Source organism: Hakea prostrata, chromosome 9 (assembly GCF_041222555.1).
Source record: "Hakea prostrata isolate BN-2017 chromosome 9, UWA_Hpros_2, whole genome shotgun sequence".
NCBI lineage: Eukaryota > Viridiplantae > Streptophyta > Magnoliopsida > Proteales > Proteaceae > Hakea > Hakea prostrata.
In genome coordinates, this window is record NC_142608.1 from 19255301 (window position 1) to 19272059 (window position 16759).

The 16759-nt window shown below is 40.5% G+C and overlaps 1 protein-coding gene and 1 pseudogene across 1 annotated transcript; one reads left to right on the forward strand and one right to left on the reverse strand.

The window, feature by feature from the left end:
* Nucleotides 1-1677: 1677 nt before the first annotated feature.
* LOC149004933 (uncharacterized) lies at nt 1678-2406 on the reverse strand. The gene has a single exon (XM_089135744.1). The coding sequence runs from the start codon at nt 2404-2406 to the stop codon at nt 1678-1680; it is 729 nt and encodes a 242-aa protein (XP_088991870.1).
* Nucleotides 2407-13908: 11502 nt separating this feature from the next.
* On the forward strand, nt 13909-16275 carry LOC149004934 (terpene synthase 10-like; annotated as a pseudogene).
* The last annotated feature ends 484 nt before the right edge of the window (nt 16276-16759 follow it).

The window sequence follows — 16759 nt, forward strand, 5'->3', positions numbered from 1 at the left end:
TCTTTCAGAAAAGATGCAATTTTCCTCAAAAAAGGAGTAATTAATCAAACGGGAATTAACCCGAGTGAATGGTATCTTTAAGAAAAGATGCATGTTCCTTCAACCAGAGTTGATCAAGCGGGAATGAACCCGAATTTATTGTATCTTCCTTAGAAAGATTTGATCTGGTAAAAGGCGAAGTCACAAACGGAATTGACCCGATGTCTATAGTGGTTATTGGTAGAACTTCTTCAAATTTGTGGAATGCCATGAACGATCAATCGGGCTTCCGTCTTCTATTCTCTTCAGTCGATATGATCCCGGCCTTGTTTCTTTTTCTACCAGGTAAGGTCCTTCCCATGTTGGAGCTAGCTTTCCTTGATTTCTTGGGTCTGAAGCCCCTGTTCGTCTTAAAACCAGATCTCCCGATCTATATCTTCGGTTGTTAACCCGAGAGTTGTAGTGTTGTGCCGCTCTCCTTTGATACAATAGATTCTTCTGTTGTGCCTTTGTCCGGGATTCTTGCAAAAGATCTAAATTCTCCCTGAGCCCTTGATCATTTTGTTGTTCGTTAAACGTATCATAACGTAATGATCCAGCCAATACTTCCACGGGAGCTAGGGCTTCAGTCCCATAAGCTAAACAAAAAGGGGTTTCGCCAGTTGGGGTTCGCACCGTAGTTCTGTATGACCAGAGGACACTTGGGAGTTCCTCGACCCACATTGCCCGATTATCTTCCAACCTTTTTTTGATCCCATCGAGAAGTGTCCTGTTGGTAACCTCCACTTGTCCATTGCTCTAGGGGTAGGCAACCGAAGCAAATCGATGTTCTATATGGTACCTTGTACAAAAGGATTTGAACCCGGCGCCTTCAAATTGTTTGCCATTATCCGTCACTAAGATCCGGGGTATCCCGAACCTATATATTATCTTCTCTTCGAAAAATTTTTCCATCTGTTTCACCGTGATGGAAGATAATGGTTCAGCCTCGACCCACTTTGTGAAGTAATCTATTGCAACCACCATATATTCCCGATTCTTAGGAGCTTTTGGTAATTTCCCGACTAGATCCATTCCCCACATCGCAAATGGCGTCGGGTTGGAGACGGATATCATGGGGACCGCTGGTAACTTTGGAACATTAGCGTGTTTCTGGCATCGCTCGCACTTACGGACATAGTCAATCGCGTCCTTACTGTAGGCCAGAATATTCCCGACCTTAATACCTTTTGTGCCAATGCCTTCCCGCCCATGTGTGCCCCACATATGCCTTCGTGGATTTCAGCTAAGGCATAACTTGCTCGGGATGGCCCAACACATCTCAAGAGAGGATTTGTGAAGGACCTCCTATACAGCTGATCCCCAACCATGGTGAACCGGGCGGCTTGATTCCGGATCTCTTTTGCTTCCTTTGGATCGGTCGGGAGAATGTCATCCCGAATATACGCAATCAGAGGCGTGGTCCAGTCTGGTTCGTTACTGATCTCAAAGGTTTCTATTTCCTGGATACTCGGGCTACTTAATTCTTCAATATAAACAGCCGAGTCTAAGTTTTTGTAACTTGCCATTGACAGTCGGGAGAGCTCATCTGCATTTTCATTCTCCTTTCTTGGTATCTGTCGGTATGTTACCCGTTCAAAGAATGTCTGAAACTGTCCAACCTTGACTAAATACTTAGCCATTCTTTCATCCTTTGCTTCATACTCCCCCTTGATTTGGTTGACAACCGGTTGGGAATCGCTTCTTACCTCCGGCTCCCGAACCACGAGGGCTCGGGCCACTCGCAAGCTTTGCTATGACAGCCTCATACTCTGCTTCATTGTTTGAGGCTGGGAATTTAAACCTTATAGCATAGCTAATAGTGAAGTTTTCGGGACTACAGAGGGTCAAGCCTGCCCCCGATCCGGAAACATTGCTCGATCCATCAACATGTAGAATCCACAACTCAGGTATTCCATCCGTTGGCATTTGGTCATTCCTCTCGTGGTATAGTGCTTTCGACAACAAAGTCGGCCAATCACAGGCTTTTATGGCTGTCCTTGGTCTAAACTCAATTTGGTATTCGCTAAGTTCCACGGACCACCCGACCATCCTCCCTGCTACATCAGGTCTTTGTAGTATTTTCTTTAATGGAAAATTAGTCGGGACTATAATCGGGTGTGATTGAAAGTAAGGCCTTAGTTTTCGTGATGCCACGAGAAGCGCCAACGCCTGTTTATCGATGTCCGGGTACCGCTTTTCAGCATCTATAAGCACATGGCTCACATAGTAGATTGGGTTCCGAGCGGTATCACCCCGAACCAAAACCGCACCGACCGCCGAGGCGAAATTGCTAGATAGATCGTAAGGGCCTCCCCAGAGGCAGGTCGGGCCCAAAGCAGTGTTGTCCCGAGATACGTTACAAGTTGATCGAAGGCCTGTTGGCATTCCGGAGTCCAAGTGACTGTTCCCGGGCTTGATGTAGTCTTCAAGGCTTTGAAGAATGTGTTACACTTTTCCCCAGCTCGGGATATGAACCGGTTCAAAGCGGCCACCCTCCCGGTTAAACACTGGATTTCTTTTATTGTAACTGGTGGTGTCATCCCGATCAGTGCTTGAATCTTTTCTGGATTGGCCTCAATTCCTCTTTGGGAAACCATGAACCCAAGAAACTTTCCCGAGGAAACCCCGAAGGCGCATTTTTCCGGGTTCAGGCGCATTCGGTATGTCCTGAGAACATCAAATGTTTCTTCCAAGTCAGCCAAATGTCCTGCCCGAACCAAGCTTTTTACAAGCATGTCGTCTACATATACCTCCATGTTCCGCCCGATTTGCCTTTGAAAAATTCTATTGTGACTCTCTCGATAAGTTGCCCCTGCATTTTTCAACCCGAACGGCATTACCCGGTAGTAATAACTCTCCCGATCAGTCATAAAGGAAGTGTGTTTCTCATCCTCCCGACTCATCAAGATCTGGTTATATCCCGAGTATGCGTCCATGAAACTAAGGACTTCGTGACCAGCAGTGGCATCGATCAGAAGATCAATCCTCGGGAGAGGGTAGCAATCTTTGGGGTAGGCTTTGTTTAAGTCAGTGTAGTCGGTACACATTCTCCATTTCCCATTTGCTTTCTTAACCATAACTACATTAGCAAGCCAGGTCGGGCATTCGATTGGTTCTATGAAACCCGACCTCTCCAATTTTTCAACCTCGACCCTGATTGCCTCATGCTTTTCAATCGCAAAATTTCTTCGTCTTTGGATGATCGGAGTTGCATTCTTTTGTATCCAGAGTTTGTGCTCTGCAACCCGTCTGTCTATCCCGGGCATATCATTTGCTGACCACGCGAAGATATCCGCATTATCACACAAGAACCGGGTAAGTTCCTCCTTGAAATCGTCTGGCTGTTCTGAGCCAATAAACGTTCCTCGGTCAGGAAAGGATTGACTAAGTTGGATCCTTTCCAGCTTCTCCACGGGTTCCGCCCTTTGCATGCTTTCCTCATCACGATCATCCCGAACCTCGACGTTCATGGCCGTTCCCGAACTTTCTGGCTTACGCTTTTCCTTCAAGTAGTTTGTATAACATTGTCGGGAGGCCGATTGATCTGAGCAACACTCCCCGACTCCTGATTCGGTCGGGAACTTTAACTTCATATGTCTGGGGGACACCGCTGCTTCAAGTGCGTTCAATGTTGGTCGTCCCGGAATGACGTTATATGCCGACAGCGACTCCCGGACCACCATGAAGTTCACCCGAACCAAAGTATCTCGGGGTGACATTCCAACTTTGAGATCCAGATGGATCGTTCCTTCTGCTACTGTGGATGATCCTGCGAAACCATACAGTGGCGTTGATGATGGTGTTAACAAATCATCAGCCAACTTTAATCTTCCCGAAGGCATCATACGAGATGAGATCGACGAGAGGATCCTGTGTCCACCAGAACTCGGTGAACCTCCCGGTTTGCTATTTTGACTTTGATGATAATCGCGTCATCATGTGGTGACGTGACACCATCCAAGTCAGCGTCCGTAAAGGTTATAGGCTCGGGACATACTGGATTTTGCCTTTTCTTAGGCAAATGAACAGCCCCCACGAACCGAGCCTTTTGTTTTGCCTTTTTGATTGACTCCACAGTTGGTCCCCCCATAATGACGTACACAGGTGTTTCTTCCCGATCAACCTTCTCTTTTCCTTTGTCCGCTTTTTTGTCAAGCTCTTTTGGACTTGGGGATCGACCTCTTTTCTTTGGCGCCGGTGAATATGCTTGGCTCTTCCCCGACTGCCTTACATATTGACCCAACTTTCCTTGTTGAATCAATTTCTCTATTTCAAACTTCAGATTCCGGCAAGCATCCGTATGGTGGCCGTAATCTTGGTGGAATCGGCAATATTTTGTCATATCCCGATCCTCCTGGAGGTGCACGTATCTTCCGGGCCATTTCAACTCCTTTTTATCCCGAATATTCATCGAGAATCTCGACGGCTTCGAGTTTAAAGGAGTATAGTTTACTTGTTCACGCTTCCAGTTACTTTTTGGCCTCTGATGCTTTTCACTTGGGGATGGTTTTTCCTCACGATATGATCTTCTGTCCCGATTTGATCTTCTGTCCCGATCTGCTTTAACCCGAGCGTCTATCACTTCATAGACACTGGCTTGCTTTTGACACCTGCGTAACAGCATGCCGTACGTTTTTGGCTTGTCTGTCGGCCAAGACTTCCGGAAGCCTTTGGTGAGTAATGCCACTCCAAAGCGCCTTTGTATGCTACTTGATCATCAAGCTCCTCGATCTCGATGGCAACTTCATCAAACCTTTTCAGATAATCCCGAATGGACTCATTTCGGCCTTGTCGTATGCCAAAGAGACTGTCGGACGTCTTTTTACTCCCGATCGCGCTTCGGAACCGAGCTATGAATTTCTGGGCCAACTCCCGGAAATTATTTATTGATGCCGGTCGTAGACTACTAAACCATTTAATAGCCGGGCCCTTAAGTGACGCTGGAAAAGTTCTGCAGAGCAATTCATCCTCCCGACCTAGCACCGTCATTACCGATTTAAAGTAGCTGATATGCTCCTTTGGATTTGTTTTCCCTTCAAAAGGGGTGAAGGTCGGCATGATAAAGTTCCTTGGGAGAGGCATGTTCATGATTTCGTCTGAGAACGGCTCCCGATCTACTACGTCAAGATCCTCGTCATGATCCCGATCTTCCGGTTTTCGCTCGACCTCGGCCACTCGCCTTCGCCGGCCGGTTACGGCCTTGTACCATCCTCATCGGATTCGACACGTTCCTTTTTTGAACGAGGGTTTGTAGTCTCCTTCCTTTGGGATGGTGCCCGAGAGGTCGAAATTCTCGACCTTGAAGGTTGGGGTTGGCTTTCCCCTTCTTCCTCCTTATCTACGATCTCATCGACCTGTTCCCGACTATACCAGGGGGCAAGGACCCTGTTTTAGGCGGCAACGAAATGCGTTCTAAAGCACTGATCCTTGTCCCATTAGGCGTGGTTTGGCGCTTGCTACGATCAGGTTGTATTTCCCTTTGTTCTCGAGTAATTTTTGTTCTCGGGATGCGCCTTGGATGTCGGGCTCCTCGCACCGTCCTGAAGGCTTTCATTAGCCTTCCAGACTGGGTATTACGCCTTGGTCCTTGTTCGACCCCAATTTGATGCACTAAACCACGTAATACCCCTTGCATTTCGAGCATGCCTTTACGTATTTCGTCCATATCTGCCATAATGGCCTGGTCCCGGGGTCCTCGCGATGTCCCTTCTTCATTTGGATCGTCCAGAACCATGTTGTCTGGAAGTACCTCTTGTTCTTCGTGAACCGACGGATTAATCGTTTCTTCGGGAATTACTCGATCATCCCCCGTACTTTCTTGTCGGGAACGTCCATTAGTTTGTCGCACCATGACTTGAAGATTTTGTCGTTCCCACAGACGACGCCAAACTGATGCGGATCAATTATGCTTCTGGATCCGAGTGAGCCTCCTCTCGTATCCGGGACGATGAGTCCTGCAAGAAAGGTTAGATGCGGGCCGGCTTGTGTGCCGGGCAGCCGCCTCCGATGGCAAAGTTAGATGATGAACCGAATGAGGTCTCGTGCAAAAGCTACACAAGATTATGCTCAAAGTGTATTGGTTGCTTACCGGAAGGGTAGATCTATGCATTTATAGTGTGGGTGTTACCTTTTATGTATTTGGTAAGTTAGCCAGACAAGGGCTGATGTTTCTCCTCGGATCATGCTCCCTTGTCGTTGGTCCCATTCAATCAGCTGCTGAGTTGACCTTCTATAACAAGGATGATTGCTATATATGTGGCGTGTGTTACGCTTTTGGTCACGGATGATCGGAATCCTTCCCGATCAACTGTTATGTGGAGCCCCATTCGGTCTGGACCCGATCACATTTCGTCCTGTTAGAACCGGGTGTAACCCGACTAATATGACAATGTGTAATATTCGGGTTATACCCGTTTGGTTCTTATCTTTCCGTATCACCTAGCTCCCAATCCTAGCCCTTGAATGCGTCTACGTTTATCTTTCTTTAATACCTGAGAAAAGATGTCGGTGTCCCAATTATTACTCTCGCCATTACCTTGAGAGGCATCAATTTCTGCTTTCTTTTCCTTGATTTTTTCTTGCAATTAACATATAAAATATACATATCATACATATTTATTATGCTTATTAATTTTATTTGGAAACAAAAAAGTAGCTGACTGGTATTTTAATTCAAAAATAAATAAAAAATAAAGGAAAACATACAGTTGTTTTTTGTGCAATCTCATCAATTGAACGTCCATCTGCATGTTCATGAGTGATTATGTACAAAACAGCACGGTCTAGTTGTACTCCAGTTTCTTTCAACTGTTTTAACATTATAAATATCATAGTTAAATATTTGATACTATAACATTTATAAATATATAAAATGTAAGAGTTCTATAGTTAGCGTTTTCAAATATTACCTTTTCATGGCGAATTCGTGCAAAACTCTTCGACTGCAATATGTGGTGCAATCAGACACATACAAAAACAAGCACGGTACTACTTACCATGACAAATGAAAGAAATGAAAATGAAAAGTGGGTGGAATCAGACACATATACCAATGATTAGAAACAGAAAACATTGAGGATATGTATGGTTGAGACTCCATGAAATGAAACACGAACAAAAAGCAAAACTAAAAAGTGACAATTTTACCTTAAATATCACCGTATTTAAGAAAGTGTGTAAATGCAAATAAATGGTCTTGGAAAGTGAGCAATGTAGTGAATTTTGTCGAGATTCAATGGGATTAAGAACATATTATACATACATCTCCATGTTCTCTCAAAAAAGAATATAATAAAGGCAAAGTAAAGACAGGAAAACAATATTATATTTATACATATTAAAAAAAACCTGTTCCTTTTGTGGGTTTTACCCAAACCTCAGATTAAACCCCCTTTTTGGAACAAGCATGAAGATAAGATTTAAGCAAGAGACACAGACAGAGAGACAGAGACAGAGACAAAGAGAGAGAGAGAGAGAGAGAGGGACTGGAGAGGGCGAGTGTGCAAATTGTGAGACAGAGGAGGGGGAATGAGAGGTTATTCTCTTTCTCTTCTTCGTCTCACTCTCTCACCTTTGGAAGTCACAATCACGACCTCCCCCATTTCCAACCTTGGTAGCTAGAATAATCAGAAAAAAAATCTAGAACACATTGTTTCATTTTAATACATGTAGAGAGGGATCAATTTACCGAAAAAACAATTCAGAAAGAGATCAAAAGAAAGCACCTCAGACTGATCTTGCTGCTCTGTCCACATCAAACCTATGTTTCCCGAACTATTGTTTACTTGTCTCATTGCGCCATTCTATTCACAAAGAGGGAACGGGTTTGCTAGGAAACGTGGGGGTTTTTTTCTTTTTTGTAGGAGGGAAACGTGGGTTTTTGGGTGTGAAAATGTTGATCTTTTTCAAAGAAAACGATTTCTCCCCAAAAATATCGGTTAGAAACTGAATCCAAATATAACTGCTTCCATTTTTATTGGGTAAAAGAATCCAAATATACCTCTTTAAATTCAAAATATTACATAAAATCCAAGTTTTTCTTCTTTCCTTAATGTTTCAATAATTTTTCCTTATAAATACATTTTGTTTCTTTATTATAATTTCTTTCGTACTAGCAAGATTTACGTTTAAATATTTTGGGGGTTTTTGTTAAATAAATTAAATCATCAAATATTTTCATTTTAGGGGAAACATTGTTTCTAGAAAACTATTGTTTATTTTTTTGTTTAATTCGTTTGATGTTTCATGGTTTTCCTCCTTTCATAGGTCATTATAAAAAATTTAATTTAATACAATTCCATAATTCAAAAAAAATAAAAGTTGATGTAGAAAGAAAGGAGACTCTGAATACTTATAAACTCTAATTTTTGAATTTGATTATCATCCATTTTCAGAGAAAAAAAATGTTGTATACTTTACTCTATCCGGATATTATCCAATCGGATAAGCAATTATCCGAATCCGAATCCGGTTGCTTAGCAAACGGACACCGATATTTTTCGGATACAGATACCCTTAAACAAATATGAATGCGATTTCGGCTATCACCCAATGTTTTGAATATTCCTCCATTTCCTTATAAAAATTTTAAAATTTTCCCTTTGACCCTCTTTCCATGTATGAAATATAGGGGTGTCAATAAAGCCCGCTTTACCTGGCCCAGCCCTAACCCCCCCGAGCTCTGGCAGAGTCAACCCGAAGGGCGAGTTAGGGTTAGAAAATAGATTTGTAAATGGATTGGATACACAAGTATCCGAATCCGGTTAGCAAAACCGCTATCCAATCCGAATAATCTGACAGAAATTTAGAGAAGGCATCAGAATTCAAATCCAGAACTTTATCGAATATTCGATAATAATCTGATCCGATAAACTATCCGATTATTGATTGGTGATTGTCTTCTTTTTTATTTTTTTTATTTACAGTTTCCTGTTATCGATTACCAATTTCTGAATCTGATTATCAACCCTTTTTCAGAGAAAATTGCTAAATACTTTACTCTGACAAGATAATTTCGATTTCCGATTATCTGATTACTAATTATCGGTTTCCAAATCCGATTATCATCCATTTTTCGAGAAAAAAGATGTTGAATACTTTATTCTATTTTTTATCCAGATATTATCCGATCCGATAAGCAATTATTCGAATCCGAATCTAGTTGCTTAACGGACGGATATGGATATTTTCCGGTAAGAAAATTTTCAAATACGGACACCCTTAAACGAATATGAATGTGAATTCGATGGAAAAATTTAGCTATCCATTTACAGGTCTATTACAAAATACTTGACCTTGGTAGGGTCTGGTTGGGCTTGGGTTCCACCCTCGAGCCTGCAGTTTTATTCTAGTATAAAGTTAAAAAACTCAATGTTGCTACATTATTAATTACCACAGCAATATGTTTCTCATATTACTAGAATTCCTAATTTTAGTGTTGTTTCTGTAGTTATTATTATTTTTTTATTTAATTGTTGTGGTTTAAATACTATAATCTAAAATATCTTAAATTACAACAATACATAACTTTAATAATATTTCTAAAGTTAGAGGGAATATGTTTACTACCATTTTTAACCGCAGTTGTTTCCGCAACTAAAAAGAAATTGTTACTACATTTTTAAATATTACAGCTATTATATAAATTGTATTACTACAATTCCAAATTGCAGTTCTATTTTAGTAGCCAAAAAAGTTGACATTGTTACACTTTTAATTCCATAGTAATAAGTTCCATATGTTACTACACTTTTTAGTTGTAGTTTTGTTTCTGTCGTTACAGTGTCTTTTTATTACTATGGTTTTGAATATCGTAGTTAAAAATATTTTAAATTATTACAATACATAATTGTAGTTGTATTTTAGTAGCCAAAAAAGTTGACATTGTTACACTTTTAATTCCATAGTAATAAGTTTCATATATTACTACACTTTTTAGTTTTAGTTTTGTTTCAATAGTTATAGTGTCTTTTTATTACTATCGTTTTGAATATCGTAGTTAAAAATATTTTAAATTACTACAATAGATAACTGTAGTTATATTTTTGCAATTAAAGGTAATATATTAATGCGGTTTTGAATACTGTAGTAAAAGGTTGTTCATATTACTACACTTTTTAGTTATAATTTTACAAGCACATCTATAAATATATTTGTTAGTGCAAGTGCTACATGTTGTAGCAATAACTATTTAATATTACTACACATGGAAAAACTGTAGTTAGAAGAGACTAGTAGCTTCGGTTAAAAAAAGTGTAGTTAATTATCTGTAGCTATAAGGGGTTTTTGTTGTAGTGAGCGTGTTGAGACTAACCCTTAACATCAAGTGCACATCTCGTCCCCAATAGGTTTTTTGGTTGCCACCACATGCAGGTTGGGTGAAACTTAATATTGATGGCCATTCTTTGGGTAATCCTAGCAAAGTAGGAGCCAGTGGTTAGGTGCTCCACTAGAGTGATATTTAATTTCAGAATTTTCTTGGGGGTGAGATCCAATTTTGTTGCTGAAATGGAAGCTTTTATTCATGCTCTAGAATGGGCAAAAAGGTTGGAGCTGCAAAAGCTTTGGATCGAGTGTAATTCAATGGTTGTGGTTGTGCTATTACAACAAGGAAAATTAGGTGGATCATACTTCAGCCTTGGAGAGGCCTTCAGACTTTCCTTTCAACCATTGAATGGAATATTACTCATTGCTATAGGGAAATCAATAGGGCTACTGATTTTTTGGCAAATTGTCCAACCAGACAGGGGAATTCTGAGATTAGTTTTCCTTGGACAGCAACTATAAGGGGTGAACTGGATCTAGACGCTTTTGGATGTCATAGGTTTAGATTTTGATGTATTTCTTTGCCTATATGTGAGTAGAAACTAGTGAGGTTGGGTGTATTGGGGGCAACTATTGTTGCAGGTGTGGGCGTTGGTTTTTTATATGATTGATACTGCATAATTCTTTTGCTTTTCAATACACATGAGTCTTTAGCGGAAAAAGAAAAGAAAATGGACTGTTATTTGCTTTTTCTAATTTTGAGATGATTAAATTCTGCTGCAAATCAGTTATTGTTTTGTTGGGAGATACAACAAATCTACGTAACCTACAGATAAACATATTAATGGTTTTGGATTCACTAGCTAAACATAGTAATGTGATCATTCATAAATAATGATGTGTTACTCAAAACTTGAATTAAATGGGAAACTCAAACAAAGTTTGTTAAGGTGCTGAAAATTGACTCAGTCTCACATATTTCTACCCTTCGGAGGACAGTTCAAGTCTCAAGTTATATTGCATTTCTTTCTTTTAGTGTCCTACATGGGTCCCACTATTTGAAAAGATTAGATTTGCTTCCAGCATTGTATAGAAACCTAATGGACTTTCTTCTAAAACGATAAGGAGTGGTCGCACTTGATGTGCAGCAAGTAATTGAGGATATTGGAGCTTTAAAGAATTCTTTATCTTATTGCGTGTTTGTTTGTGCGTCAAAGGAGTAAAACAGTTCCGCTGACCCTTGTTCGTAGGGATCACGTGTTAAACATTTGGGGGTTCAAACCAAGGACCGAAATGTCGCCTGGTGTAGCCGTATCGGTGCCTGGCAACACAGGCAACACGAACGACATTTCGGTCGAATTAATGTGCTGTAAAACACAAGGAGACATGTAATTAATGTGTGATAGGGACAGGTCTTTTACCTTTAATTCATGTAATATAAAGACAAAAAAAGGAGAGAGACTTTAACTTTCACGGGTCTCCAAAATCCAATTTTCCATAAAACATTAAAACCCATGCCCACGCATACCCTAGTCAGCTATTTCAAAAGCACTTCTGCACCTCTGCACTTCATCTTCTTCACTTCTGCTTCATCTCCAAATCATGGAAGTCGTCGAAAGATTTGAAGAAAGGTTTGAATAACTCCAAAGAGCAAGCAAGGTGAAGCGGAATCAGGTCAATGAAGCACCTGCTCGCATGAAAAGGAACTAAGAGGGAGAACCGGAATCTTCTCATTCTAGCGATCAGACAGTTCACGCAGTTCAAATCTTTGTTTCTGCAACTCCTTTTAATTGATTTCTACCTCTAATAATTTGTTTTTGAACCAAACAAAGAGATATCGTGAAGTTTCGGGTGACTTTTGCTGGTTTGTCGGAGAATCAACGACTTTCCGGCAATCTTTCGCCGATGAAATGAATTTATTGTGTCGCTGGGGGGTTTCGTGTCACCCCCCAGCGACACCTCGAAATATTGCCGTGTGTCGGCGATATATCGCCGACACACATTTTACCATGGTTCAAACTCATTTTGCGTTTTTTTGTTTTCTTCGGTTACAGGCACGGTAAAACATATCGGCGAATTTTGCCGAAATTTCGGTGAAATTTGCCAAGTTCGATAGTGGGTGAAATAAAAAAGTGACAAAAAATGATAGTAAAAAATTTCACTAAAAAATCAGCAATTTTTCGGCGAAATACTCCAGATTTTGGCGAAATATTCTATTTTCCAGCGTCAGAGTCGCATGAACACATGTGATATGTTTTACCTTGACTGGACTTGAGGAAGAAAGAAGACAACCAATGAGACTAAAACCAACACAAACGCTGTGAGAGATTGCTTCTTCTGTACCGCCATGGCCTTCACACAAGACATGAATAAAGAAGATCGGGTTTTAGAGAGGTTTTAAGATAGATTTTGGATCCATCGGAGATTGCGGTTACTAAGAACACTAATCTGAGATTCTGAATAAAGTCTTCTTCAGTTTCATGGTTGAAATCTTGCCGGCGAAATCCACGTTAACGGAAGAGGAACTGAAGAAGATGATGATATTTTGTTTTTTCCTTTTATAAAATATGAATTAAAGAGTTAAAGGCATTTAATGCCACTGACACACCACTCAGTAAGTAGTGCAAAATTTGTTTTTTCATAAATTATGTGTTACATGCTTTCACTCACAATTACACATTTAAAGCCACAAACGTAAGCCCTAACACACCCATAAATGAAATTTACATCTTCTCAGCGAAATCTCACCTCCATTTCGCTGGTTGCCGCTGGTTTCGGCAACCAGCGAACCGGCGATTGTCGCCCAAACTTCGCACCTTGGTTACAAGTACAATAGTGGAAAAAAAAAAACCCATAGGAAATGAATGGTCGAGACTTCCATGGCTTGTTTCATCCTCACATCACATCTTAGTACTACACATTAATTATCCAAACTTTGTACGTCAAAAACAATTATAATTTCTCTTTTCCGTTTCCGTGGCAGAACTGAATTCTCTTTGAGATACTTCTAAGAAAAAGTTGAAAAACCAGTATAGTTAGAGACCCGACATGTTTTCAAATTATTCAAACCCAAGACGTCGTGGTTCACATTCCTGTGCAACCTAGAAACAATCCATCTCTGCCTCATCTGATAAGATACAGCGCAAGGCCCACATCAAAGACCTCAAGCCAAACCATCCTCCCGTCACATACTCCATTACAAAGTAGATCTTGGCTCTGGTAGCCATAACGTCTTAGTGTAGGGGTCAATTTTGCCGAACGAAAACGAAGAAGGAGAGAAAACTTGATAAGGAGACGGGTCGTTTGGTTTTGACGATTTGGTTTGATCTCGATTATAATGAACCAACAATGATTAAACCGTAATTAGGCCTGCTAACAATCTAAGGGTTGAAAAAAGAAAAAATGTATGTGAGGCTCATATACTGAGCGCCGCTAGATGAGATGTGAACCCAGACGTCGTACGTTTAAGGGTGGATTTCGTGTATTTCATTTTGTTTTCTTCCTTCAGAGTTCTATGCGTCTTGTTGATGTGTAAAACATGGTTTTGTTCGTAAGAACTAAGAAGGTCCATAAATAATAAATTTAGGCCAACTCATTACAGCATAACAGTAGGCTATTAGAGAAATGGCCCTTCAAGTTCACGCTTGGAACCCTCCCTTCTATTTTGCAAAGTTTCCTACCAGATCGGCTGCCATACTACGAGTTCCACGCAATCTACGATTGAAATCACAAATCAGATGCTTTTCTAATGTTAGCATTCAATCCCAAGCGGAAGACAATATGCCATCAGTTGCCTATCAACCTACCATTTGGGACTATGATTTCATCCAGTCCTTATATAGTGACTATGCTGTAATTAATTATCTTAAGTTGCAGAGGTCAATATCCAGTTTTCGTGTTTTTCTCATGTTGCTTCTTTTGATTTTATGCGTGTAGGATGACACATTCAGATCAAGAGCTGAGGAACTTACAGAAGATGTCAGGGTTACGCTAAATAAGGAGGAAGAACCATTAGCTCAGCTCAAGTTGATTGATGTCTTGCAAAGGCTGGGCTTGGGACACCTCTTCAATGAAGAGATGGACCGAATCTTGCAAGCCATAAACAGTAACAGTAATTCAGAAGAATTTCTCGAGGATGATTTACATTCAACTGCTCTTCATTTCAGGCTTCTTAGGCAACATGGATATCAGGTCTCCCAAGGTACGCATATATATAGTGGTGTTTGGTGAAGTGGTTGGTTTGTGTGCGCTCTTATTCAAATCATAACAGGACTTCCATGCATGATCACAGATGTGTTTAGTAGATTTATGGATGGAAAAGGAAAGTTCCGTGAATACCTCTGTGAAGACAGTATGGGAATGGTGAGCTTGTATGAAGCTTCATACCTGGGTACTGAAGCTGAAAGCATCTTGGATGAAGCAAGAGACTTCACTAAAAGAAATCTTGAAGAGATGATGGAGGATTACAAAGACTCAAATCTCAAGGCCCAACTGAAGCATTCTTTGGAAGTTCCTCTGCACTGGAGGATGCTTAGGGCAGAGACAAGGTGGTTTATTGATGTATACCAGCGACAAGAGGATATGAACCCTATAATTCTTGAATTGGCCAAGCTGGACTTCAACAGGGTGCAAGCAATACATCAGAGAGATCTTCACAATGCATCAAGGTAAGACTAAGACATGGCAATATAATGCTGTCAGTGAATTTCTCTATCCACTATAACTTGCACTAATTAAATAACTTGCTATGCTAGGTGGTGGCAAAATCTTGGTTTGATGACAAAACTAAACTTTGCGAGGGACCGGCTTGTAGAGAGTTTCTTGTCAAGTATGGGCGTTGCCTATGAGCCCCAACATGAGCGTTGTAGAATGTGGCTTACAAAAGTGATGAATTTTATTCTAATAATAGATGACATTTATGATATCTATGGCTCGATTGAAGAACTTGACATTTTCACTAATGCAGTTGAGAGGTCACTAATTTTTTTTATTTTTTGTTTGTATGATTAAAAAATTTAGACGTTGGCATCAACTGAAATTGAAACTTCTATTACATATCTGTTTTTGTTTCAGATGGGAAGTGACAGCAGTGAAAGAACTTCCAGACTACATGAAGATTGCTTTCCTAGCCCTCTTCAACACCACTAACGAAATGGCATATGACATTCTCAAAGAACAGGACTGGGATATCTTACCATACTTGAGGAAAACGGTAGAATGTCTTTAACCGAAAAGTATCATCTTCTGCACATAAAACTTGAAGTCAATTTACTAAAATTTCAGGTTTTGTATGTGTTCTCCACCCATTTGGGTTCAGTGGGTATGTTTCACGAAGGCAATGTTGGTGGAGGCCAAGTGGTACCAAACTAGAACAACCCCATCAACTGAGGAGTACTTGAAGAATGGATGGATTTCATCTTCTGGAGTGGTATCACTTTTCCATGCATTTTTTGCTACAAGACAACATTTTGATCACGAAGTTCTCGAGTACCTTGAGAGCAACCCAGATATAATATTTGGTTCTTCCATGATTTGTAGGCTTTCCAATGATCTTGCCACTTCATGGGTATGTAAATAACTCTTCGCTCTATTTCTCCTCATTTGTTAATAAATCACAGAGCCTAAAAGTATTCTTTCTTGGGGTTTGATGTAGGCTGAGCTAGAGAGAGGAGATGTTTCATCATCAATCCATTGTTACATGCAAGAACATAAAGTTTCTGAGGAGGCTGCCCGTGAACACATTAGAGACAAGATCATAGAGACATGGAAGTTGATGAACAAATCCATAACCAAGTCTCCTTTCTCTAGTCAATTTATCCAATTCTGTCTAAATCTTGCCCGAACGTCACTTTTTGGTTATCAATATGGAGATGGGCTCGGTACCGAGAGTAGGAAAAGCAAGGACCACGTGATGTCCTTAATAGTAAAACCTGTTACGGTTGGAGCTCTGTAACTCATTGAAAGCATGTTGATGATGGTTTAGTTTTTTAGTTTTGTAGGTCTAGATTATGCAACATCAGGTATTATCTTCAGCTACCTAAACTATATTGATGCACAAATTTCCAAAGTAATGTAGATTGCCGACACAGTATAATAAAAAAAACCTATATGCTGGTATTATAAATGCTATGTGTGATCGCAATAACACATGCCCTAACTAGTATTGACCGAATCATGCAAGGGTATATCAAATGGAGAGAGAGATGATGACGGAGTTCGGCAATGACTGCCTACATCTCCGGGATTCAAGTTCGAATCCAATCCACTATATTCAGGAGATTACAGAGAAGGAGAAGAAAGAGAGAGTTTATGATAACACCTGATTCAGGTGTCTATAGGAGCCAATACTTCCATCGAGTGATCTTCTAACATCATTGATCAAAAGCCCCAACCGAGCTCATCAAAGAACCTCAAAGAATCTATCATTGCAGGAGCCTGAAGAAGGCAGCCATGGAAGCTTCACCGAGAACCCCAA